Here is a 25,284-nt window from a genome sequence, read left to right as displayed (position 1 = left end):
ATATAAGCAAAGCAAAGCAGAGAAAAGCTAGCAGCCTAGCATTGTTAACTTAGAAGAATGCACGTCAACATCAACGCAAACTTGTGGGGGTGCCTCTCTCTCTCTCTTAATCTCTCTTAATCTCTCTTAATCACATAGACGGACAGACAAGACGGTGAAGTGAAGAGGAGAAATGGGCTAAATCTCACACGCAAGGACACTCAATAATCCACTGTCGTTTCGTTCCCTCTAGTGTACAAGCATTAACCAGGTCCAGGGACCAACAAGGTTTGCTTGCTTAATCGGACTCGGAAACGCACCGTTTGGACTTTGATCATACTCTTTATGTGCGTGCTAGCTCTGGATGGTGGGTGAATCATGGAAGACACCGAGAGTTGCTGTAGCAGGCCCGTCGATTTCTCCCCCACTCTCACCCGAAAGCAGAAGCTCAAAGTCAATATCTACAATGAAGTTCTCCGTCGACTTATGAGCTCAGATGTCGCAGACGCCAAACTTGATGGTTTCGAAGATGAACTCTGGGCTCATTTTAATCGCCTCCCCACTAGGTACGTACCTCCTTTTTAATTCCCGTGTTTGTTTTTGTTGCATATTCCTTGTTGACTCTGCTTCATCAGAATCTTTGATTCTTTTTTATTCTTTGTAAAAATAGATAGATAAAATAAAATATGTCACCGTCGTCACATGACTTTAGTAAAATTAAAAGTCTTTTGAATTGTGCAACCGGAATCTTTGAATTTATATTACACTCCCTATAAATAAATTCGTCCTCTTTCTCTGAGAATGTGTTCTTCTTCATGCTCCATGGGGATGGATGGATTTAAGTTGGCCACAGATTGATTGCTGAGAAAGAGAAAGCTAAAGGTTAAAGGGCAGAGAAAGATACGTTTATTATTGAATTATTATTTTGCTCCGTATGTGGACTGCACCGACCCACCTATCCACCCATGACCCACCCACCCACTCAAATACATTATATAGGATAGGTGTCCAAATTTGGTATAATTCGATAATATGTATATATTTTGCTCATGACTCAAATGGGGAAGTTGTTTCCCTTTGACAATCTTTCTTGTCTTGATCGAAACCAGACTAGTATTACAGAATGGCTTCTTTTGGACTGAAACTCTCTGTCTTTTTTTCCTTTTTGGGTTCTATATGACTTAATGTTGGCTCCTATTTGATGAGATGAGTGCTAGTACGTTTACATTAATATGCATTATAAGCTCCGATTTGAACGGTTGCTTGCACTGCGTAATTACATTTGTTGACCTGATTTTCTCTTTGAATTGAAGGTATGCGTTGGATGTGAATGTGGAGAGGGCACAAGATGTTCTCATGCATAAAAGGTTACTCCTTATGGCACATGACCCTGCCACTAGACCTGCAGTTGAAGTCCGTCTTGTGCAGGTAATTTATACACAAACATACAAATGTATGGAAACAGTTGGATTTTTTGTTTATACTCAGATTCAGTTATTTTCCTACAATGGTCTGGGGATTTCTCTTTTTGTATCGATACAACTCTGTTCTGTGTTGTTTGATTCGTCTTAATTAGTTGTTCGGTCATCTGTCCTGTCCACTTATTGCTTTCTTAATGCATCTGTGCAATTTATCTCTTATGCAGGTTCATTCTGCTTCTGGTTCAAACTTATCGAGGAAAGCGGATGCTCAATGTTCTGCTTATGCTAGCAAACAGAGGCATGGTTAAATGATTATCTATCTGGATTTGTTTTCTTTATTGAAAACAATTGCTCTTTATATCTCTCACATGCTACCCTCTTTGCATTTCTCATATATCCAGCCATCCACCACCAGCTTTTGGTTTGTCACCAGACCTTGAACTTGCTCTTGAAGCCGAGCAGTTACATGTTCACCATGGGAATAACACTGTGAGCACCAGTCAACTTTATACACGGTAAGTAGGTTTAAAATACATCTTTTATGATTTTGATCTTTTTGTCTCTAGTTCTGTATTTATTTTCATTTTACCGCTTAATCAACTGTTCATGTTAGTAGGTTCGATTTCATGGGTTCATATCTAATTAACTTTGCTATAATTTTCCATTGTTCTTATCTAATTAACTTTGCATATACTTCAAAATTTGTAGGCCAATGCATGAAATTACTATTTCAACTAATGACAAGCCCAAACTCCTCAGTGAGGTATTCTTTATCTACTTTGCCATGTCAATCAATATAATGTGGTTTTTAATTGACATCATCTTTCTTGATAACTCTTAGTGACGTACTATTGTTAACATTTTAAGCTTATCTCAAGGATTTATAATCTTTTTGTTGTTGTTGTTGTTGTTGCTGCGTAGCATGTGATATGTGTTGCATATTCTCTTAGAAAAGAGATACGTTTTGCGTAGTACACGATTCACTTATAGTTTTGACATAAGCAAGGCATCTAATTTCATATTTGAAATTCGGACAAATGGTGAGGTTGAAATGCACGTGTTTTATGATGCTTATGATATAATGGTATGGAGCTAGAAAATAGTCAGGGGAGGCCATATATTCTATACAGGAAATTTGAGGGGGCCTGGTTCGCCCTCCCTCTACCCAGTATTGTTATGCTTAAAGACTTCCTCAAAGTGTATGGTCACCCTGATTCTCACCCTGAATCTTGACCTTTTCAGTGGGTCTGGAAGGCTTGTGACTGTCTTGAATGCTTTGACCCTGCATATTAAACCCACTCTGGCTATCAATGGGAGGAAACCTGTTTGGTCAGTTATGGTGGGTGATTTGTTGAGATTGAAGTGAATGGTGGACGAACAGTACTTGATAAAGAAAAACGAAAAGAAAAGAACTGGCTATATCACTAGAGGTTGTTCTATTCTCTATTTTATTTGGCGCTCCTCCCCCGTCCTCTTCTAAATCTTGTGTCATACCATATATTAGCTTCAAGGGGGTCTCATCTTTATATTTTTCGTAAGACTTGGTTGTTGCAGAATTACTAGTTCAGATACATACTATGTCGTCTCTTGTATCGCTATTTGACTCGGACTTTCATATGTAGCATATCAGTTTAATCAGCAGTAGATAAATTTGATATTTGTCTGCAGATTGTTTAAATTTTGGAGATGTTATCTGTAATAGTATTATAGGTATTTATTTTAGAACAAGGATATTTTGTGTATTTAATCATTGTTTCTCATTACTGTTACAATCTTATGTTTGGCATCAGTTGACATCCTTATTATCTGATATTGGACTGAACATTCGAGAAGCACATGCTTTTTCCACAACAGATGGCTACTCTTTGGATGTCTTTGTTGTTGATGGTTGGGCATGTGAGGTATTGTCTTGCCTTGTTCGTATTCTGGTACAAAACCATAATGGGTCACTTTGCTTAAGGGGAAATATCTAATTTTAGTATGAGATGGGTTATTTTTATTTCAACGTTGCAGAAAACTGAGCGGCTTAGACATGCACTGGCCAAAGAAATATCCTGGAGTGAGGTAGGTCCCTTTTAATGCTTACATATTATTATTATTATTTAAATTTCTATCACTGATACAATTTTCAAACATATTTTTACTTTTACTAGGGAGAGAATTTTTCTTTCCTCATTTTTATTTATTGGCTTCTTGTTGTGCTCATCCTTCAGGAAGTTCATATAAAACCTAGAAACAAATTTGTTTTATTTTGGGGTTCTCTTTTCTGGCTTTTAACTGAGGTTCCGGCATCGAATGTTCACTTCCATTAACTTAATTGTAGTTTAATTTAAAACTATGTACTTTATAGCTCTGCCATCTAGTCCAATGCAGCATTGGTAACTATTTCCATATTGTCATGAAAGGTTAATGAAACTATTGTGTTCTGATAAGTTTAAGCATTATGCTTTAGCTAACAATTTGGTTATGGAGACAAGTTTTGTGACCCCCATCTTAAGGGGCCAGAAAAGCAAAAGCAAAAAGTTATCTTTCCATCTTGCCTTTCAAGAATTTGGCTCACGAGATATGGTCCTAAGATTTGTGATTTAGCTGTGGAAAATGCTCATTTATGTTACTATGGTAGCACTCACCAGTCTATAAGGACTTATTTTTGTTTTTGTCTCAAGGTGAGAAATGTATTCTAGTAAGTTTAATGCCTTCAGTTTTGCTTAGTATATTTTGATGTTTCTGTCTATGCCTAGGCTGGTTCTTGTTTTCATGTTCAGCATTTTCCCTGGTGATATATGTATTTCCAAGATCTAGGTAGTTATTGCGTGTCTTCTTTTATTATTTTTATTTTCTATGTACCAAATACCAATGCATATGAAATGAGTGTTGCTAATACTTGTAAACATGCACAATATCTGCAGTCTCTCATTATTTTGTCTTTGTTGCAGAAGAATCCTTGCTTGGATTATAATGTTATTTCCCCTGTTCCAGAGCAAGAGACTGGAATGATGTTTACTAATGGTCGTGTAAGCTCACTCAATGAGGAAAAATATATATGGGAAATTGATGCAACCCTGTTGAGATATGAAAAGAAAATTGCATCTGGATCGTATGGTGATCTGTAAGTCCTGTCATAATTTTAGGGCATGTTTACTTGGTATATGAGTACTTGTTAATAGCTAAGTTGATTGACCCAGGTTTCAAGGTAGTTTCTGTGGTCAAGCTGTGGCTATTAAAGTTCTTAGTATGGAGCACCTGAATGAAACTATGAGGGAGTTTACTCAAGAAGTCTATATCATGAGGTCGGTAATACATTTACTCTTTATACACTGGGCAAATATGCATCCTTTGTGATCTTTATGGCCAAAAGGCCGCTTTCAGCCGCCTGTTTCATGCATTTGATCTTGCAGTTCTCAAACTTGTATCATCCTTGCAGAAAAGTTCGGCACAAAAATGTTGTTCAATTAATTGGAGCATGCACTAAACCTCCTAAGCTTTGCATCGTTACTGGTAATTTCAAATGACTTCTGTGCACATTCTGTGCCATGCTTTGTATTTGTTTATTACCAACACATGGTTTTCGGTTCAATCCAAGTTCTGCTCTTTTATATTTCTTTTCCCTTCTCAGAGTTTCTGTCTGGTGGAAGTATGTATGACTTTGTGCATAAGCAAACGGGTGCTATATCACTTCAGTTCTTGCTCAGAGTCGCAATTGATGTTTCCAGGGGAATGAACTACTTGCACCAAAATAATATAATCCATAGGGACTTGAAAGCTGCTAATCTTTTGATGGATGACAATGGAGTAAGATCCTTCGTATCTCTTAATTATGTAATGTAATCAGGTTTTCTTGTTACACCCCAAAGAAAAAGGAGAGAAGGTTAAATCTAATCACCTCTGACCAAATTGGAATGAGGCAAGCAATCTCATTATGTCAGGGCGTTGCATCATTAAACTTTCATAACCTTGCATAAGCAAAGGGGTGCTTTATTATTGCATTTGTATTAGTTGTCCCTTCTTTTTGAATAGCTTGCCTTTATCCTTTAAATTTATTTACTTTTATTTATTATACTTCTCTCAAAATTAATGGGAGGCATGGGCAGGCGTGTGCATTCTTGTCCTTGTTTCATATTGCTCCTTCTTGATAGGAGGTTATCAGGTTCTTCCAAGGCTGTACATAGTTTTAACATGGCGATCTGAATTTCATCATTTTTTTTTAAAGTTCAAAATACTTGTTTGACAGGTTGTGAAAGTTGCTGATTTTGGCATCGCTAGAGTACAGGCACAATCTGGCGTTATGACTGCAGAAACTGGCACTTATCGTTGGATGGCTCCAGAGGTCTGTGTGCTGTAGTTATTCATTCACGGGTACTAAGTATTAACCATTTCATTTACTTATTGGAATTAAGCAATGGACAACAAAATCCTGGCCAGATAACGTTTAGTTCTTTAAATGTTGCATATGTTAGTCATTAAGGAAATTATTGTACCTGAATATTACCCATGAAGATGTTTTACAAGGAAGGAACTACAACAAATTATCATATTGTGTGTTTATTATGGTTATGGAAGATTTTATTGATCACGCTAGTAGCTTGATGAATTTCTTGGCTTTTGATGATGGTTATTATGTCTATGCTTATTCCTGTCTAGTTTCTAACACATGATTGCTTGGTGTTGATGAAGGTTATAGAGCATAAACCATATGATCACAAAGCTGATGTGTTTAGCTTTGGGGTTGTTCTCTGGGAGCTGCTTACAGGAAAGGTAATCTCTTTTATACTAGAAAATAGATGGGTGGATTTTTCTTCCCCTGAAGAAAAATGCTACGTTCAAATCAATGCTCTTGTTTATCTTTAAAACTAGTTCATGGTTGCACAGACTTCACACCATCATCTCTGTCTATGTTTTGTGACTGAAATGTCAGCTTCCCTATGAGAACTTAACTCCGTTACAAGCAGCAGTTGGCGTAGTCCAGAAGGTATTTCTTTTACTTTCCCAGCAATATAAAGCCTGCCTTAATATTTTTCTATCTTATTTATTCCTGATGGGGAGTTCATATCCAGGATCCCCGAGTTGTTTGAAAATGGCTTCAGGTAGGTGATCCCAATTAGTGGAGTTGACTTTCCTTTTCCTGATGAGAAGTTGTCCTACCTATTAAGTAGCTGGTAGCCTGGTAAAAGTTGTTTGCCATGAAAGATAAGCTAGCTATGTGTAAAATAGGGGTATTATCTGAAGATCCGAATGATTTATTAATGCCCAAGTTCCAACCATGCGAGCGAGCTGGGCATACGTGCCTTTATAATTTTTAATGAATAAGGTCTCAAAACTAGAAGTGAAGTCTATTAATTAAGTGCTGTTGGGGCATGAATTTCAGGGTCTGAGGCCTACAATTCCAAGGCACACTAATCCAATGTTGATGGAATTGATGGAGAGATGCTGGCAGCAAGACCCATCATTGAGACCTGAATTCTCAGAAATTGTAAAGATGTTGCAGCACATAGCCAGGAGGGTACGAGAAAAGATCCAACACTAACACTAGCTAGTCTTTATTTATTGCTTGGTTCCAGTATGCAATTTTGAGAAGTTTTAACCAAAGTTTTGGTACAGGTTGCAAATGGGAGCGAGGATAGACGAAAGGGAAAATCGGCTAAAGTAGTTCCCACGTTCAAGCAAGACAGTGAATGAGGTTTCTGTTTATAAATTAATGCGTGTGTAAATTGTAATACAGTGTCAAATGATCATTGATCAAACTCTTCACAAGTCATTTCATTCCCTCCCTCAACTTTATATTCTCCGTTGGGTTAATCTAAGTAACGACTGGAGACTCTTGTGCTGATTCATTGCATTTTGTTTAGAGATATTTAGTGATATATCCATTTATAGCACTAATATTATAAATAAATTCTACACAATTGAATTTCTATAAACAAACTAAAAAAATGACAGCTAGCCTTATTGAATTTAATATTAAGTATTAAATTACTTTGATGCCCTATTAAGTGTTTTGGGTATTTTTATGAGATTTTGAGGTTGAGTTTGTTTTAAGAAATTGATGGCAGTTTTGTAATTTATAAGAAGTTAAAACCTTTTTGGTTATATTGTAAATGGGCTTTGGGTGTGTTTATAAAGTCCATTTTATATGAGGTATTTTTATAATTTGGGTCCCCATATTGGGTATAATAGTGAATCTCCCTTTTGTTTATCATAATCATATATTAAATATTTATTTAACTTCAACCCAGACTTATGAAGGGGATGACGTGTTACTGTTATATTATAGATTAACAAATAATGAAAATTGGGCAAAATTGGATTCAAGTGACGGTGGGGTTTAAGATGTTTTCTTCTTTTTGTCCTTCCTCATAGAAAAAAGACAAACAAACAAAAAAAGGATTCAACTTCAACCGATGGACAAAGATTCTTCCCCGTCATAGATAATAGCACGCAAAAATATATTATTCCCAAATAATTTTTATGCTAAAACCAGGTGCCGGGAATCTGATGCATTGCTCCTCCTTTTCATCTCGTGTCTTCATTGTATTTTTTTGTTTGTATAAAAATAATCTTTTAAAAAAAACGTAAGATATGGACAACCAAAAAATATTTCACAATTCTATTTCTTCTTTGGCCGATTATAAATAATCTTGAACTTGGGTATGTTTTAGTAAGTAATTAAATATGCTATTCAGACGAGCCATGCCTCCATTTCAAAAATGATGACAGAGATGCAACCAATCAGAGGAGGACTTTTCATCCCCAAAAAGAAAAAGTGCCCCACCCTTTTGGCTTTGGGCATAATTAACATTCCTGAAAACCACCGCGCATTCGCGAATGGTGGTGATCTCGCGCAGCTTTGTCATTCGCTTTTCTCACGAATGGTGGTGATAACACTGTAGTTTCATTGCTTTTTTCCTTTTTTTTCTTTTTGTGAGGCAAGTATTCCCCACTTGTTCTTGCACTGCAGTTCCTTAGTTGGAATTTTTGGGAAGTTCCTTTGTTTTCAACTACAGTATAAGTTGCTGGCGGAACCTCAAGCATCAACGAGAAAGAAGAAGAGGACTGTCAAATGGCCCAGAGGGAAGGACAAGTAGTAGTGAAGATCGACAGTTGTGGTGCTTCTTGTAGCAAAGAAACAACAAAGATCAACGGAGAAGCAACTCCAACGACAACAGTTGGTGGCTCACCAGAAAAACCCACTGAATCTTTTCGACGAAGAAGCAAAGAGTTGCCACTGCCAGACGCTCCCTCCAACTCGGGCGGAGCTGAGGTTCTGAGATGCAGTTCCAACGCTTCCTTTTCACGGAACTCGTGGAAGCCACCAATGAGCAAGACCAAGTCCAGGCTTCTTGATCCACCTGAGGAATCCTGCCTAAAATCAGATAGAGTGGCGGGTTCTGGACGAGCGCTTGGAAAAGATGACGATGATGCTTTGGATGACGCCGACATTGAAGACATTCCAGAAGAGTATAAGAGGATCAAGTTCAGCGCACTCACATTATTTCAGTGGGTGAGTCTTGTTTTTGTTATAGCCGCCTTAGTTTGTAACCCTTGGATTCCAATTATAAAGAGACAAACACTGTGGGATCTTCCACTGTGGAAATGGGAATTATTGGTTTTGGCCTTAATTTGTGGACGTTTGGTTTCGGGTTGGGGAATTCGGGTGGTTGTGTTCTTTGTAGAGCGCAATTTTCTCTTGCGAAAACGGGTTCTGTATTTTGTTTATGGCTTAAGAAAGTCTGTCCAGAATTGTCTGTGGTTGGGTTTGGTTTTGGTTGTGTGGCACTTCATTTTTGATAAGAAGGTTGAGGAGAAGACCCAGAGTAGGATCTTACCTTATGTAACCAAGGTTTTGATTTGTTTTCTGGTTGGTACCTTGATATGGCTTCTGAAAACAATACTTGTTAAGGTCCTTGCCTTGTCTTTCCATGTCAATGCCTTTTTCGAACGAATTCAGGAGGCCTTATTCAATCAGTATGTCATTGAGACGCTTTCTGGTCCCCCTCTGTTTGAAAGGCAACATACAGAAGAAGAGGAAAAGGTCGCCGCTGAGATTCGGGAATTTCAGAATGCTGGGGCTACTATGCCTCGTGAGCTCAGGGCAAGTCTTCTTCAAAGGGCAAGGAGTGGGAGAGTTATAGGGAGTGGACGCCAAAATAGCCCCAGAGTAGGGAAGAGTCCTAGGGTTTCTAGGCCAACGTCTGGGAGCCAAGATGAGGAGATCCCAGTTGACCAGTTGCATAAGCTAAATCAGAAGAATGTATCAGCTTGGAATATGAGGAGAATGGTGAATATCATCCGGCATGGGTCCTTAACCACTCTAGATGAACAGATACTGAACTCTGATATTGAGGACGACTCTTCTTTGAAGATTAAAACTGAATGCCAAGCAAAAGAGGCAGCCAAGAAAATATTCCTCAAAGTAGCCAAGCCAGGGTACTCGTAAGTTTGCATGATTTCTTTTGCCATTTGATATTGATTTGATTTTATCCTCATCTGTACCTAAGCTGTGTTTAATTACACACTTAATGGTTTGATTATGCAGTACTTTATTCTGTATTTTAGTGTTACTTCTGTGCAGCAATTTGATTACCTGCTCAGACTGAAAACTCAATGCCTTCTTTATAAACAACAAAGGCATATAGGGAAGTAGTCTATGAGACTTACCGTCAACATGTTGTGATAATGCATTTTGTTGTGACAGATACATTTGCCTTGAGGATTTGATGCCATTTATGCATAAGGATGAAGCTTTGAAAACAATTCATCTCTTTGGTGCAGCAAATGAAAGTGATAGAATCAGCAAGTCCGCTCTTAGAGATTGGGTGGTAATAATGCATTTCAACACTTTTACCTTTGTTTTTGTTTGTTCTTGCTATTAATCAGCAATTAAAATCTATGCCTGTCCAAATCTTGGAGAAGTAAAAGAGGTAATCTGTGCTTTCTGTCATCGATGAACCATAAATTGAACAAAGGATGTGTTTTTCTCTTTTCGTTTAGGTCGGTGCATTTAGAGAAAGAAGAGCACTAGCATTGTCTCTGAACGATACAAAAACAGCTGTGGACGAACTCCACAACATTTTAAACATCATTGTAGCTGTCATCATTGTGATAATCTGGCTTATTATACTTGGGATTCCAGTCACCCACTTCCTTCTCCTCATAAGCTCCCAGCTTCTTCTGGTTGTATTTATCTTTGGGAACACGTGCAAGACAGTATTTGAAGCAATCATATTTCTATTTGTAATGCACCCATTTGATGTGGGTGATCGTTGTGAAGTGGAAGGGGTCCAGGTGAAAATTGGAATCTGAAGTTATGTTTAATGCTTATTATCTTATTGTTTATAATTACTTGATGTTCTTTACGTTCTCAGATGGTAGTTGAAGAGATGAATATATTAACTACAGTCTTTCTGAAGTTTGATCACCAGAAGATCATATACCCCAACAGTATTCTTGCTACCAAGCCAATTGCTAATTATCATCGTAGTCCTGACATGGGAGATGCTGTTGATTTCTGCGTTCATATCTCAACTCCTTTGGAGAAGCTGGCCATTATGAAAGAAAGAATACAGGGGTATGAATTGGAATGGACCCATATTTTTTTTATTTCTCCCTTTTTTAAAAAAAATTTACAATTCCTTCTAATGATAGTTTTACATTTGGAAACAACACATCCATTTAGAAAACATTTGGTGCATAAATTATTTTCCATTTCGAGAAAGGCATGTGATTTGCTGTCGGGTTATGTTTTGAAATGATATCTTCACTGTCTTAATTTGGGCTGTGGCTGCTTAAAATGCTATGCAGGTATATTGAGAGCAGGAGCGACCACTGGTACACGGCTCCCATGTTGATCATGAGGGATGTGGAGGATTTGAACAAACTGAAGATATCAGTATGGCCTACACACAAGATGAACCATCAGGACATGCTGGGGAGATGGACTAGGAGAAGTCTTTTGATTGAGGCGATGATCCAAGTGTTCAGAGAGCTCGATATTGAGTATCGCTTACTGCCTCTCGATGTCAATGTCCGAAACATGCCGAGTTTAACCTCCAACAAGCTTCCTTCAATTTGGACAACTTGTGTCCCTCCAGTGCTACCAGCAAATTAATTAATAGTCTTCAAGTACGCTACTGTTTGCCACTAAGATACCTGCAGCACTGGAAAGCTTGTAGTTTCAGCCTAACATCTAGATTATAGATTATAGATTATGGATAAAGTTCCATTATGTATGTATGTATGCACCAAACTACAAATCCATCAATGACAGTATTGAGCATATAATATTGAGACAAGCTTAGCCTTAAACACACAAACGTACTATTGAATATTGTTGACAACGCACGTGGATGGATGTCGTATAATTTATGCAAACAAACAGTTGGCCAAGAAACAGGAGCGAAAATTCATACTAGATTGAAGAACAAAAAGGCCCAACAAGAAGAACAAAACCCAAAATCCAGAAACCACACTTACTGGGCCAACAGTCAACAAAAACAGCACAAGAAAAAGCCCCCTCTTTTCTTTTTGGGTTGGCCTTTATATTGGGCTCCTTAGCCGATGCTGCTAAAACATTTTCTCCGCCGCGACTCTCTCTCTCTCCCAGCTGCCCCCTCTCTCGTCTCACAGAACAGAAGCAACTTGCCACCGCCGCTTCAAATCTCACCATTTCTACTCTCTGTTGGTCATCAGTTAGGTGATTAGAATACTCTCTCTTTCTCTTTCATCTGACTGTTAGTTATTGCTTGTTAGGGTTTGGAAGTTTATCTAATGGGACCCTGCTTGTGTTCTGATCTTCACTGATTCGAAGTTGTCGATTGTTTGAAAATTTTGACCCTCTTTTTCCTTTACAATAAACAAAACTCCTCTAAAAACCTCTATCCAACGTCACAGTCCAAAAGAATGGAAGAGAAGGATACAACAAGCCCTAAGACAACGCAAGAGCTAGCAATGGAAGGCCAGAAGCATCTAGAAGAAACCATAGAGGCAGCTTTCCAGATCCTCTCCTCCATGAACGACGAGCTCTGCAACCCCACATTGTGGTCCACCACTTCCTCTTTTTCAGCTGCTACAAACATTGCAAATGGTCCTGCTCCCCACGCAAATGGTGTCAATAATGGCGATTCATCTTCTTCTGAAAACACTTCTACCCATCACGGAGACTTAATTGGTGCTGGTGGTTCTGGCACCGGAGGAGCTCTTGAAGAGGCTCGGCATCGGTATACGAACTCTGTGCGCTTACTCCGTGCTGTTCTCACTACGATTCCCAACTCTCAGAAGGTTAATTCAGAAACCCTTTCCTTTAATTTGGTGAATTTACCATAATTCTTGTTTATTAAATAGTCAAATTAGGCACTACCGTGATATACACAATGCACAGAGTTTGCAATTTGAAGTACAAATTGTCATTCCTGCTCTAGTTTTGTTTCTTGGTCACCCAATCAATGACATATATCGTGAGAAGATTACACAGCAGTGCAAATTGACTTTCTAAAACTTTTTTTTATGTGTATTTTTATTTAACCAATGCCAATGATCCAGTACAGCGTGATTTCTTCAACTTCAAGTTCTTATTTATGTGATGGAGGATTCAGTACAATGTTTGTTTTATAAAATAAATAAATAAACGAAACCCTTGATTGATTTACTCGCACTTTTGAAACTGGAAGAGTAAGGAATTGTATTAACTTTGTGTATGAAACTGATTGAAATAGAGTAAGGTGGAGGCTTTTTAACCCACTGACTTGAATGAAATGTTTGCTCCATTTTCTAGGAATCTCAAGGTCAGTGAAATGCAGCAAATGCTTCATTACAAAATTTAGAATTATGTACGTGTATATGTGAACATCTATTTGCAGCGATTGTATTTCTGGACCTTATCTCAGACCAACATGTTTGTGAATCTTATTAGCTAACATGCAGTTGTTTTCTTTTTAATAGGCACCATCTGAAACTAGTTCAACTGTAGTCAGTTCAGAATCACCAGCAGATGAAGCTGAAATTGAGAAGTTAGATGAGCGAGCCTCCAATTTGAGAAAGGTAATGTTGATGATTTTACATATGTAAAGGAGTTGGATTTGTTTGGAGTGTGCGTGTGAATTTGCTTCTAAAGGGGTTGAATTTTATTTGGAGGGTGCATGTAAATTGAAACACAATGATGGTACTACCAGATGGATCACCAAAAAGAACAAGTTAAACAATCTTCGTGACAGCTTTTGCTGAAATTATTCGCCTTCCTAGAGCTCATGTTTTTAATGATACTGAAGTTAAATTTGAGACCTTAATCTTTGAAGAGCTCTATTTGTGTTGTTAGAATATTTCTGTTAAAATATTCTACTGACCGTGTTTTTATTTGTAGGAGCTTGCAAACAAGAATTTGTATATCAAGTTTCTTATAGATCAACTACGAGATCTTATTACTGACATATCAACATGGCAAAGTCCTTGTTCCATCTGATTTCGGAATGGATCTAAAAAATATAGTGTCCTTGCACACTGAAGAACTCTGAAGGTGATTTTGCTTTAGTATTAAGTTTGCACAATGTGTGATATTTATAATTGTTTACCTTTTCCAATCAGTTTGGCGAGGGTTTGGTTATGATTTTCACAGGGGAAAATTTAACGAGGAGAATATTAGATTAGAGATACAGTGGCGAAAGTTTGTAAATCTTGAGACATCTGAGGTTAAAGATCAAGTTGTGGAATCAAAATTTCCGATATGATTAGTGCCTTGTTTGAATTCTTCTTCCATTGTCATGCATGTATTTAAAATTTGATTTGAATTTTGTATTAAAACTTCCGTTGTCATGCTGCATGTATTGTTGTGGAAGCCTGTTACTGGGTACATCAACCCAATTCAGCTCTTTCTCTTCCTCGGAAATAAAAGTAAATGTGACAGGCCTGGCATGGCTCGTGTGTCTTGTTCCTTCAGTCTTTACCTTGTTTGGACCTCAGGAGATGTAGAGAACCCAAAATTATGTTTTTTAAAGCCCAAACCAAAGTTGGCCCCATGAAATTATGTTTTTTTTTTTAATTCACGTGTAGTTGGTGGTGGTGGGCGCCCATCAAACCAACTATTTAAGTAAGGGATAAAGTGGCAGAGCAGCTCGTCGTGCTTTTGTATGGTGTAAAACCATACAGGAAGGCACTAATTAGAAACTCCAGAATAGTTCTACTCTATAGAAAGAAAGAATCAAATTCAATCCAATCCAATCCATAGAAAGTGTAATGGCGACTACTCCGGTGAAGGTGTACGGACCACCCATATCAACAGCCGTGTCAAGAGTGTTGGCCTGTCTCCTGGAGAAAGGCGTTGATTATCAGCTCATTTCTGTCAACATGTCCAAAGGCGAGCACAAGAAGCCTGACTATCTCAAGATCCAGGTAGCTATCATTTCCCGCATATCATTGTATTCATTCTCACTTAATATCTCATAGTACAGAGTCTCAATTTCATTTTCATTTTCGTGACATGGTTGTAACAGCCGTTTGGACAAGTGCCGGCTTTTCAAGACGAGGACATCTCCCTCTTTGGTATGATTCACCTAACAGTTATACAGTTTGGCAAATCGATTTCCTTTTTATTGTTCAAATAATAATTATGGGTAATTGGATTGTTGTATGCATTTTAATTGTATTATTACTCGTGTAATTTTCAGAATCCAGAGCCATATGCCGGTACATATGTGACAAGTACGCGGATCAGGGAAACAAGGGGTTGTATGGAACGAATCCATTGGCAAAAGCCTCCATAGATCAGTGGCTGGAAGCAGAAGGGCAAAGCTTCAGCCCTCCAAGCTCAACTCTGGTGTTTCAGCTCGCATTCGCACCAAGAATGAAGCTGAAACAAGACCAGGGAGTGATAAGGCAGAATGAAGAAAAACTGAACAAGGTGCTGGACGTGTACGAAAAGAGGCTCGGGGAGAGCCGGTTCTTGGCCGGAGATGAATTCTCACTGGCCGATCTGTCCCACTTGCCCAACGGGCACTACTTGGTGAATGCCACAGACAGGGGAGAGCTGTTTACTTCTAGAAACAATGTGGGGAGGTGGTGGACTGAGATTTCGACACGAGACTCGTGGGAGAAGGTGGTCGAGATGCAGAAGCCTACTGCAAATTAGATTTTCAGCCTTGCACATGCTTGCTGCTTCACTTTTGCTATGGCATCGGCTTAACTTAATTCAAGGCTTGAATAAATTATTTCTGATGTTTGGAGACTATTTTGGTGTGGTTTCTTTCTGGTGTTTTGTTTTGTTTTTTTATTTCCCCGTCTTTAACTATTGTTGTCTGGTTTATAAAATAATGTAAAGCAGAGTTGTTTGGCATTTCTTGATTGGTTATGTAATAATGGTTTATCTAAATAAGTAGTACCATGTAGTGAGAATTACACACTCAAAAGAAAGTGTGAATTAGACACTCAAATCATTATCTTTGATTCCTCCTCAAATCAAATACAAATAGGTGCCTATCCACTTCCGTGTGTGGGAACATGGTTTGCAGCTGAACTGTTTTTTTTCCTTTTTAATTTAATTTATTTGGGCCTATCCACTCCCGTGGTTTCCGCTTGTGATTGTTCTTATTTCTTCATAAAAAATTACAAGTAGGCAGTAAAATAAAATAAATAATTGGAAACAAATACATTGGGCCCAATAAGACACGTGAAATTGGTTGGGGTCGCTGATTGGACCAAAACAATAGCATCTTTTGGGCAAATGAAACCAAACCAAAATGGAAGTGGAAGCTAAAATCCATTCGCAGTCCAAGTCCAAGAAAATGGAAATCCAGTGTGGCAGCGAGAGCACGACAGACCTAAAAAAACAGATGCAGAAAATGGAGATGATGGAGGAGGAGGGTAATAGGAATAGGAAGGGGGAGGTTAGCGTGGAAGAAGGATATAGAGAAAACAAGATAAAGAAAGCAAGGCTGCAGTCGATGCTGGTTGCCCTTGTGGATGATCCTATACTCTCCGACGTTCCCAAAAACCCAACCTTATCCGATGTCGACACCCTCATCTGCCTCGAATTGGGCAGCGCCATGCGCATCTCTGTCCTCAAGCTCGACGCCACCGCTTTCGGTACTCTTCAAACAATTTCTCAATTCCAATTTCTAGTTTTCTTTTTATTTGTTCATCATAAAATTCTAGAATTCGAAGCTGATTTTGGTTTGATTTCATATGCTGACTGAAGATGTGGCGCTCATGAATTCTGCTACGGTCAAGGACCTTAAAGTTGCAATAAAAAAGAAAATCAACGACATGGAGCAATCAAAGATGGGTCACCGCCACATTTCATGGTACTAGCATGTTTGATCTCAATACTTTCCAAAACACTTGATGATCTTGTGCTGCTACTTAATAATACTTAATACTTTGTGTCTTCGCAGGAAGCACGTGTGGGGGAATTTTTGCCTCTCATACCATAATGACAAGCTACTTGATGACAATGCCGCACTTCAGGATTTTGGCATACGCAACAATTCTCAGGTGTTCTTTTTATTTTATTTTATATTATAACTGAAACAAGCTCCAGGAAATTTATGTCTCTCATGGTATTATTAGTATCTGATATCAACTACTTACTCGGGGCGTTGTTCATTCGTAATTTCATTCATATATGTATGTCCATGCCCAGGTGCATTTTGTTCCTTATGTTGCGCTCAAGGATTCGCATAGGCATTCGAAGAGGAGGAGACACCGCTTCTTTCATGGCCTTAGCAAGCTTTCTTGATGCTTAATGGATAGTTTTGGTATCTCTCTCTCTCTCTCTTTCCTTCGCTCATAGGCAGTAGAAGTAGGCTGCCATTAGAACATATCTGCTGATGAATCTTTGATGTCCAATCATCATCATCAAGGATGGAATTTATATGATATGTTTTTTGTAGAATATGTAAAGAAAAGATTGCAGACCTGCAGTGCACGACCACACCTTCGTTTTATTTTGTTTCCCAGCTGCATGCAGCTGAGCCGGATCTACAAACTGTTTGTTTCCCCTTGTTTCTAATGAATTACCAAATACCATTTTATACATTAGAAACTAACTAAAACCAATGAAACAGACGCATTCTTCACAGAAACGATAGAAACAACCAGGAAGGAGTTGTTAAGTGCCCCTCATATTAAAGCTAAAGTTTAGGAATTTGATCATCGTGCACCGTAAAATGGTTGCATAAACTTCCTTTTTGACAACCAGAGACTACTCTCTCTCATATGCGCACACAACCCAAAGCTGATTCAATCTCTCGACTCTCTTCTTAAGCTCTAGTGATCAACTTTTGATCAATCTCTCGACTGCCTGACTCCCGAGCTTCATACTCTCCTTGTACTCTTTCAGCTCTTTCTTGTATCTTTCTTTGTCTTGCAACCCAATATTCTGGTAAACCTATAAACAAAGATGACAAAGGATGTGACAAATCTGCCGCAAAAGCAAAATAAAAAACAAAAACAAATATGGAATGGATATGGTGTGAACACAAACTACCAAGCCAAATATCAATAATGAAGTCGCAAATCCAATAAAACAATAAGGTAATTTAGTTACCAGCCTCTCTTCTGCAGTGAGATTGCTCCAAGACTCGCCTATCATCTTGGTAAACTCCCTTTCTCTGTTTGGGTAGAGGGACTTGAGCTTGTAATGCTTTTCAGCAAAATAGAAATTATAGCCACTCCTGTTGGGTTTTGGATAGTTAGGATCTCCCCCCCTTCTTCTCCTCCTCCTCTTCGACTTCGAACCCAAAAGACGACAAGATCTTTTGTTGTATGGTACAATGGCATTAACAGGTTGGGGAGCTGGACTAATTGGATTAGAAGAAGGACCAGGTAGAGGCTGCTGATTAGGATGGTAGAGAACTCCGCTGAGAACTTCCGAACCCAATTTCACAGTTATGAAATAGCCACAGTCAAATTTCCCATCAATGGTTCCCGTACCTGGAATAATAATACAAAGCAGCTAGTTACATTAGGTATGAATGCTATGATAGGCAAGCCACTCCAATCAAATCTAAAATGTGCACGTTTTTATGACAAGTATCAAATTAAGTTCAAGCTGATGGATCAATGATCAACATCTCTACATGCTCCGAAACAAAAAGCTCGTATTTTAGACAAGGAGTTTTTTTTTTGCAAATGATACAAAAGACTCATTCATGATACGAGGTATTGGAATCACTCGTTGAAATCCTGATGTTGGTCTGGTCCCGTATGTCATATGTGGGGTGATCATCACTCGTTGAAATCCGATGTTGGTCTGGTCCCGTATGTCATATGTGGGGTGATCATCACTGACCTCGACCCGTCGATGCATATTGTGTATTGTGATACAATTATCTATGCAGTTAACAAAATTCAAGAAAACCCAAACCTAGTACATGGATTGCAGCCGCATATTTGTAAACATAAGATAGGAGTGGGGCCCTGAGAAGGTGAAATTGAAAATACACTCAACTTTCCACATGTGCACGTTGGTTTTTCTTGTTCTTTCTTGACAAAAGAAAAATTAGATGGGAAAATTGCAAAGTTTTCGTAATTCATAATTCAGTGAAATGATAAAGGTCACGAAATTTTCCTTATCAAAAGCAAGCCAGACGTACTGATAGATACAAAATTTTGAGGCCGAGAAAGCACATCAAAAATTTGTGGTTGTGTGATTGAAACTATTCTTATCCAGTAGGATTTTTGTGTATCAATCAAGAGTGATGGAGAGAGAGGATCGAGAAAAATGAACCCACCTTCAATGACATGCGGACGATCTTTTATGTGTTTGGGGGAATATTCCACCAGAGCAAGCTCAGGTTTCTCTGCAGACTCAGAACGGTTACTAATGGAAAATGCAGTAGCTGCAGAGAGAGAGAGAGAGAGAGAGAGAGAGAGAGAGAGAGAGAGAGAATATTAAGTTAGACCTCCAGAAATCTAAAAATAAAAGCCGGATAGAGCAACAAGAGAGAGAGATTAAAAAAAAAAATTAAGAAATAGAAATACCTGTAGGGGTACATAAAGGACCCTGTGTCTTAAAGAAGTAAACCTGTTCATAATGGTAGAGAAGAGTTGAGTAGTGTTTCCTCAACACAAAAGAAGCGCTTGTTGTTGTTGGGGAGAACATGAAAATGGCACCCACTTCCCTCCATTTCTTCTCTGCAACAACCTATATAAAAACCATCATCTTTTTTCTTTAAAGCAAAAGTCAAATAGTATAATAAAATGTACCTGAAAAAATACTTTGGAAATGAGGGGATAGATAGCCGAACCTTCTCAAAGCCACCCCTCCGTGTTACCTCTACATATAATATGTGCAAATCTAGCTCCTTTCCTCCAATCACAGGGATCCTTAGGAGGAACAAAAAAAAGGAGGAGGTGAAATAATACACTATATATTAGAATGAGGGGGAGGGAGGGGGGAACAAAAAATTGCTCAACTTTAAAAGTTCCCATGAAGACTACATTAATTCTAAGGTATCTAAATTTCTGATCATGCGCAAATCCCCAAGAATAACTTTTGCGGTAAAACCAAGGAAAGAAAGAAGAAGAAAAAATTGCAAGGAGACGAAGAAGGCAGGCTTACATAAACTTGGTATTCATCTTCAAGTGGAAGCGCCTGAGAGTGTCCCAGAAAACAACAGGGTCTTTGACAACTTCCTCATGGGTAGCATGGGGTGCAGGATAATGCCTACCCTGCAACCCATTGGAGACCTTGTTTCCGGCCACCTGCGACATCTCTTCCCGGCGCCGGCGGCTTGTTCTTTACAGGCTCGCCGGAAAACCAAGAACGGCAAAGGGTGTGATGGGTAAGTGAGTGAAAGATAACAGTAATGATGATAAGCAAAGAAAGGTATGATTTCCGAGATAAAGTTTGCAATTAAGCTACAGTAAATAGTCTGACCAAAGTTGAGTTGTTAATAAAGAAGAGAACAGTGTAGTTTGGACGCGTGGGATGTAACGGTTGTGCAAAATTGGAATTTTCTGTGCATTTTGAAAACAAAGTCTTCTAAATTAAATATTAATTAAATAGTGCTTTGCTTGCTTATTAATTTATGAGTATTTATTTTTCATTCAGAGCAGAGCGCATACACAGAGGTTATATATTCATAATCAATTAACTATTAACTACACACTTCCCTTCCCCTCTCTCCTCCTATTGAATTGAAGCTGTGTCTCTTTTGTATTTAGTCGATCGAAGTCTGACATCTCTGCTGCATGCAGCTCTAGCTGTAGCTTTAGCTGTGTCTGTGTGTGTAATCTCTCTGAGTCTGAGGAGGGAGGAGGGAGGAGTGAGGAGTGAGAGCTGAGAAAGGAGAAAAGGCACTTCTCTCTCTTGTCTTGTACAAAGACCAAGAGGTTGACATGCACTTGAAGAGAGGTTTCTGCTTCTGAAACAAATCTTTGGGTACATCTGCTGCTAGATATCTGACTGACTGATTGTTTCCAGTGCACTTAACCCCATCGACCTAATCCGGGACACGCTAATATATTTGAACCGTTGATTGTTATTCTCTTTACACTTAAAAAAAGGTCATTAATACAATATACAAGCTAATTTTTACTTTTCAAATTTATCCTTATTAAATATATTCAAAAAAATTTCACAACTTTCTTACCATTTTATTAATTTTTTTTAATGTCAATTATTTTTATTAAAGAAAATATCTGCTTTTAAGAGGAAATGTCCTTTTTTTTTTTCTTTTTTTTTAATAACACAGAGTTTAGATAGAAAAAAATAAAAAAGTCCTTTGTGCTTTAAAAAATACAGACATTTCCTCTTTTTTGAAAAAAACAGACATTTTCTTTATATAAAAAATTTGACATTTAAAAAATAATAATAATAAGATGGTAAGAAAGTTGTGAATTTTTTTTGGATAAATTGAATACATTTAATAAGGGTAAATTTGGAAAGGAAAAGTTAACTTATATAATATATTAATGACATTGTTTTAAGTGTAAGGAGAATAACACATGTCAAGCAAAAAAAAAAGAAGGTCGAAAGGAGAAAGTTAGAGAGAAAATTGCTAACATTTCTCATATTAAAAAAAGATTTGGATTTGTTTATTTGACTCAGGATATTGGGCTTATGTGGGCCCCATGTTTATTATCCATTGAAAATAAATACTAAACACTTATTTGGTGACTTGACTTTGGTTTTGGTCCTTCACCACCAGAAGGAGGACTGACCGGGAGCAGAAAATTTTATATGAAACAGGTATAACAGTATTTTGCTATCACGTAAATATTTATACCGGGAGGGCAAGGGTGGTTTAAGATCGCTGACTAGGAAAATCTATTTTGTCTTTGATTTTGAGTTTCTTATCTCTCGAGTATTTTATCAGCAAAGTTTGCTTTGCATTGCATTAAATAACTTGTTGTTCGGTTCCAAGGCCCAGAAAGAAAGAAAGAAAAACACTCGTTATGTTTGTGGCTTGTAAGTTGTAACGGGATTATGGGCTTAAAAGCTGTGCAAGTAGGAGGGCCCAGAAAGTAGAATTGGGCCAGCAGCAGCAGGCTGTTTAGGACTCGTTTTCTTTATAATTCGGTTTAATCATGTTAAGCAGAATTCACAATGTCACGAAGATAAATAAGTTTTATTCATTGTCGTATGTCACAGAGGGCATTTGGTCTAGTGGTATGATTCTCGCTTTGGGTGCGAGAGGTCCCGAGTTCGATTCTCGGAATGCCCCTGTGAACCTTTTGCTTTTTTTGTCTTGTGACCTGAAGAGAGGTCCATAATATAAAACCAACATTATAATTAGTTAATTACATGACATTCACATATGTCTCTGCCTACATCAAGTTCAGACCCATACATCTTGAATTTGACAGAGGCCAGACCACATATATTAGCGTTTAACATACAGATAACTTTTAGCAGCATAGCGTTTATTAAGCACAGTAGCATGGCAGTGGGGCAGATCAATCCCATTCCTCATTCGCTGATTCCTGATCAAAAATTGGATGATTGATGATGACGATACATTATTCATTCATTTATTTGCCTCCTCCAAGTTCCAAGTTCCAACACCAAGAGGCAACATACGTTCCTTTTGTTTTGCTGTATAAATTATAACATCAAATCAACCAGGTTTAAGCAAAGCCTATAATAATAAATTTGGGTCAATAGGGGTCGGTGCGGTCCGGTCTGTTTTAATTTTCACTTTATGCTGAGATTGGAATTGGTATTATTCAATCGATATGATTCGATCCGATTTTATTTAAAAAAAATTTATGAAACCGATCAGTCTGGTTTAAATTAGTTTCCGTACAATTTCCGATTTTGGATGGATTTTTTTAATATGTTTTTCAAAAAAAATTTTATTTACAAATTTCAACAAAAAAAATTATTTTTTAGACTTACAAATTTACAAATGACTCAATTTCATGCAAAGAGAGATGATTGGGCCTAGAGAAGGTGCTTTGAAGTTGTGCTTGGGGAAATATTAGTTATGAGATTAGAAATTTAGCATTGGACTTAAATAATTTTTTTTTAAATAAAAAAATACACAGTCGTTCCAGTCCGGTCTAGTACGATTTTGTAAGGTGTGAAACAGCACTGAAATTGGTTTGAACCGATAATTGGGTTTGATGCCAGTTTGTTGAATTTTTAATCAAACACAATTTTTTTCCCTTTTTTTTTGGCCGGTGTGATTCGGTGTTCCGATTTTCCAATCTCAATGCCCATGCGCCTCAACTCAATGAAAAAGAATTGGATAACAAAAACTACTCCTCCACGTTATTATTATTATTTCTTGGTTTTTTTTGTGAAGACAAAGGTTTGCAAAGTCTCCATGGAGATTTGAGGGGTTGTGAGTCTCTTTCAATTGAAGGAGAAAATGATGGCTTGCCTTATCTGTTTCATGTCATTATAAAATTTCAATGTAAACAAATATCCATGCTAACCTAATCATATCAGTTTACAACCCTTATTAGGGATTTTTTTTTTCCTTAATTTTATTGTAAGAGTCAATGTAATTTTAGGTAACACGCATAATATTTGAATATTGATGCATGCAAGCGGTGTTTCATGTAAATAGAAGGTCCATTTGTATATAAGGTAAATAGTTTTGATTCCTCTTGTATTATCAGCAGCCGCAGCTCTAACATTATGGGCGTACCAATTTTTGGTCAGGAACAGATATGGCATGTCACAGTCCCAAGTTCCAACCACACAATTCCTTCCTCCTAAGATGACTATGAAGATGAAGACGCTGCTGCTTGCTTATCATTCAAATATCATCAATCCAATCCAATCCATACACGACCAACATATATATACGGAGAGGCAGGCCAGGACAGGCAAACTTGGCAAAGTGCAGAGGCTTCGTGACATAGCTAACTAGCTAGCAGTGCACCGAGTAGATTTTGCAGTGATTCATCAGGCTCGGTTCATTCATCCATCCATTTGGAAGATACTTAAGAATATACCCCTCGTCAAAACAATCCGATTCCATCACGCTCTTAGGCCCCTACCGCTGGGGCCCATACCCTATCCACAGCGGTCGCCCCACTATATAAACAAAGAGAAGCAGGTCCACATTCACTCAACCCTCCCTGCACTTTAAAAGCACATCATCATCTGATTTTTTGTGTCTTTTTTTTCCCTCTAAAAACTCAAAAGCCCAAAACAAGACTACCCCACCACCCACTGCTGAACCCTTTGGCCTTTTGGCTTCATTTCAGCAAAGATGAATATTTCTTCTCCTCCTCCTGCTACTGCTACACCTAGACTGTCTCTAACAGATCAGCAACATCTCATAGACAAACTTGAAGTTTTTAAGATTCAAGGTCGAGACAAACATGGTCAAAAGGTTCTCCGCATCGTCGGAAAGTTTTTTCCGGGTAATTATAATTGCTAACTAGATTAAAATTGTACGTGTTATTAATTTGTTGGTTAATTTCGGGGTACCTTTCTAATATAATTTTAATTTGTTTATGTACTAAAATGTTCAGCTCGAAGAGTGAGCAACGAGGCTGTGAACAACTACTTGGAGGAGAAAATATTCCCAAATTTAGGGGAAAGGCCCTTCTCAGTGGTGTATTTGCACACGGATGTGAATCGCAGCGGCAACTTCCCTGGAATTTCGACCCTACGATCAATCTACGACGCTATTCCGATCACCCTCAAGGACCGTCTCCAAGCCGTTTACTTTGTCCACCCGGGTTTGCAGGCCAGACTCTTCCTCGCCACCTTTGGTCGTCTCCTCTTCAAGTCAGGGTAATAAAATCATTTCCACGTATTTTGTTTTGGCATTTTCCGTACAACTAGCCAATGAAAGGAACGTTGACCAAAGTTAGGTAAAAACCGGGGGCTAACGTAACGTAACGTAACGGTGATCGTGGTTTTTGGAACAGGTTGTGCAAGAAGCTAAAGTATGTGAAGAGGCTGGAATTTTTGTGGGACCAGGTGCGGAGGAATGAGGTGGAGGTTCCGGAGTTTGTGTACGATCACGATGAGGAGCTGGAGTACCGTCCGATGATGGACTATGGGTTAGAGAGTGATCATCCAAGACCGAGGGTCTACGTTGCACCTTGTACGTCTTCTACGTCCATGATGGACTCCTCCTTTGTTTCCATGTACTCCATGCGTTGTATCGCATAGCACTTATTTGAGATGGTTCAGCATACAAGAAATCAAACTCTTTTAGTTTGCTTTTCCTTTTGTTGAGATGGTTAATTTCAAGAGATATTTAGTGATATACCCATTTCTAGCACTAATATTATAAATAAACCCTACACAATTGAATTCCTATAAACAAACCCAAAAAAACTCAAAAAATGATAGCTAGCCTTATTGAATTTAATATTGATTATTAAATTACTTTGATGCCCTATTGAGTGTTTTGGGTATTTTTATGAGATTTTGGGGTTGGGCTTGTTTTAAGAAATTGATGGCAGTTTTGTAATTTATAAGAAGTTA

The 25,284-nt window shown here is 38.1% G+C and overlaps 7 protein-coding genes and 1 non-coding gene across 21 annotated transcripts; 7 read left to right on the top strand and 1 right to left on the bottom strand.

Moving 5' to 3' along the window:
- Positions 1–146: 146 nt before the first annotated feature.
- Positions 147–7,231, top strand: LOC117627302 (serine/threonine-protein kinase STY46-like). Of its 7 annotated transcripts, none has more exons than XR_004585760.1 (16): positions 147–545; positions 1,293–1,407; positions 1,625–1,698; positions 1,802–1,915; positions 2,109–2,163; positions 3,191–3,301; positions 3,414–3,464; positions 4,337–4,509; positions 4,586–4,690; positions 4,825–4,898; positions 5,017–5,192; positions 5,632–5,727; positions 6,075–6,155; positions 6,270–6,369; positions 6,455–6,484; positions 6,766–6,803. XR_004585760.1 is itself a non-coding variant. In XM_034359335.1 (16 exons), exons 1-16 carry the CDS (start codon positions 358–360, stop codon positions 7,074–7,076), a joined length of 1,677 nt encoding a protein of 558 aa, XP_034215226.1. In that variant the 5' UTR covers positions 147–357; the 3' UTR covers positions 7,077–7,231. The 7 variants fall into 7 exon arrangements, 6 of the variants coding, with proteins under 6 accessions (XP_034215226.1, XP_034215220.1, XP_034215243.1 ...); XM_034359335.1 differs by lacking the exon at positions 6,455–6,484 and adding an exon at positions 6,999–7,231 and having other exon boundaries at positions 4,340–4,509; positions 6,316–6,369; positions 6,766–6,900; XM_034359329.1 differs by lacking the exon at positions 6,455–6,484 and adding an exon at positions 6,999–7,231 and having other exon boundaries at positions 6,316–6,369; positions 6,766–6,900.
- A 763-nt stretch (positions 7,232–7,994) lies between these two features.
- LOC117627288 (mechanosensitive ion channel protein 8-like) lies at positions 7,995–11,689 on the top strand. Of its 3 annotated transcripts, none has more exons than XM_034359308.1 (5): positions 7,997–9,824; positions 10,093–10,216; positions 10,389–10,682; positions 10,763–10,965; positions 11,199–11,689. In XM_034359308.1, the coding sequence occupies exons 1-5, from the start codon at positions 8,458–8,460 to the stop codon at positions 11,503–11,505; spliced, it is 2,295 nt and encodes a 764-aa protein (XP_034215199.1). In that variant the 5' UTR covers positions 7,997–8,457; the 3' UTR covers positions 11,506–11,689. The 3 variants fall into 3 exon arrangements, with proteins under 3 accessions (XP_034215208.1, XP_034215199.1, XP_034215189.1); XM_034359298.1 differs by having other exon boundaries at positions 7,999–9,830; XM_034359317.1 differs by lacking the exon at positions 10,389–10,682 and having other exon boundaries at positions 7,995–9,830.
- Positions 11,690–11,868: 179 nt separating this feature from the next.
- On the top strand, positions 11,869–14,539 carry LOC117614588 (mediator of RNA polymerase II transcription subunit 30). 5 transcript variants are annotated; one of them, XR_004583891.1, is made up of 5 exons: positions 11,909–12,090; positions 12,288–12,674; positions 13,335–13,433; positions 13,753–13,905; positions 14,439–14,539. XR_004583891.1 is itself a non-coding variant. In XM_034343452.1 (4 exons), the coding sequence occupies exons 2-4, from the start codon at positions 12,297–12,299 to the stop codon at positions 13,849–13,851; spliced, it is 576 nt and encodes a 191-aa protein (XP_034199343.1). In that variant the 5' UTR covers positions 11,908–12,085; positions 12,288–12,296; the 3' UTR covers positions 13,852–14,201. The 5 variants fall into 5 exon arrangements, 3 of the variants coding, with proteins under 3 accessions (XP_034199342.1, XP_034199343.1, XP_034199341.1); XR_004583890.1 differs by lacking the exon at positions 14,439–14,539 and adding an exon at positions 14,225–14,304; XM_034343452.1 differs by lacking the exon at positions 14,439–14,539 and having other exon boundaries at positions 11,908–12,085; positions 13,753–14,201.
- LOC117614587 (glutathione S-transferase-like) lies at positions 14,455–15,717 on the top strand. Its single transcript, XM_034343449.1, has 3 exons — positions 14,455–14,777; positions 14,879–14,927; positions 15,053–15,717. The coding sequence occupies exons 1-3, from the start codon at positions 14,622–14,624 to the stop codon at positions 15,511–15,513; spliced, it is 666 nt and encodes a 221-aa protein (XP_034199340.1). The 5' UTR covers positions 14,455–14,621; the 3' UTR covers positions 15,514–15,717.
- Positions 15,718–16,094: 377 nt separating this feature from the next.
- On the top strand, positions 16,095–17,417 carry LOC117614057 (U11/U12 small nuclear ribonucleoprotein 25 kDa protein). Of its 2 annotated transcripts, XM_034342736.1 has the most exons (5): positions 16,095–16,466; positions 16,579–16,684; positions 16,775–16,874; positions 17,023–17,137; positions 17,273–17,417. In XM_034342736.1, the coding sequence occupies exons 1-4, from the start codon at positions 16,121–16,123 to the stop codon at positions 17,116–17,118; spliced, it is 648 nt and encodes a 215-aa protein (XP_034198627.1). In that variant the 5' UTR covers positions 16,095–16,120; the 3' UTR covers positions 17,119–17,137; positions 17,273–17,417. The 2 variants fall into 2 exon arrangements, with proteins under 2 accessions (XP_034198627.1, XP_034198626.1); XM_034342735.1 differs by having other exon boundaries at positions 17,023–17,326.
- LOC117614056 (high mobility group B protein 9) lies at positions 17,336–20,189 on the bottom strand. Its single transcript, XM_034342734.1, has 6 exons — positions 19,945–20,189; positions 19,631–19,709; positions 19,365–19,527; positions 19,115–19,222; positions 17,929–18,314; positions 17,336–17,769 (listed from the first exon to the last, which is right to left on the bottom strand). Exons 1-6 carry the CDS (start codon positions 20,094–20,096, stop codon positions 17,656–17,658), a joined length of 1,002 nt encoding a protein of 333 aa, XP_034198625.1. The 5' UTR covers positions 20,097–20,189; the 3' UTR covers positions 17,336–17,655.
- Positions 20,190–21,979: 1,790 nt separating this feature from the next.
- On the top strand, positions 21,980–22,051 carry TRNAP-UGG. The gene has a single exon. It is a non-coding gene; the product is annotated as a tRNA-Pro (tRNA).
- A 1,493-nt stretch (positions 22,052–23,544) lies between these two features.
- LOC117615193 (ganglioside-induced differentiation-associated protein 2-like) lies at positions 23,545–25,026 on the top strand. The gene is made up of 3 exons (XM_034344234.1): positions 23,545–24,206; positions 24,318–24,582; positions 24,720–25,026. The coding sequence occupies exons 1-3, from the start codon at positions 24,053–24,055 to the stop codon at positions 24,964–24,966; spliced, it is 666 nt and encodes a 221-aa protein (XP_034200125.1). The 5' UTR covers positions 23,545–24,052; the 3' UTR covers positions 24,967–25,026.
- The last annotated feature ends 258 nt before the right edge of the window (positions 25,027–25,284 follow it).

The sequence above is a fragment of the Prunus dulcis genome, chromosome 1, assembly GCF_902201215.1.
Source record: "Prunus dulcis chromosome 1, ALMONDv2, whole genome shotgun sequence".
In the NCBI taxonomy this organism is placed as follows: Eukaryota; Viridiplantae; Streptophyta; class Magnoliopsida; order Rosales; family Rosaceae; genus Prunus; species Prunus dulcis.
This window is presented reverse-complemented; position numbering and strand designations above follow the sequence as displayed.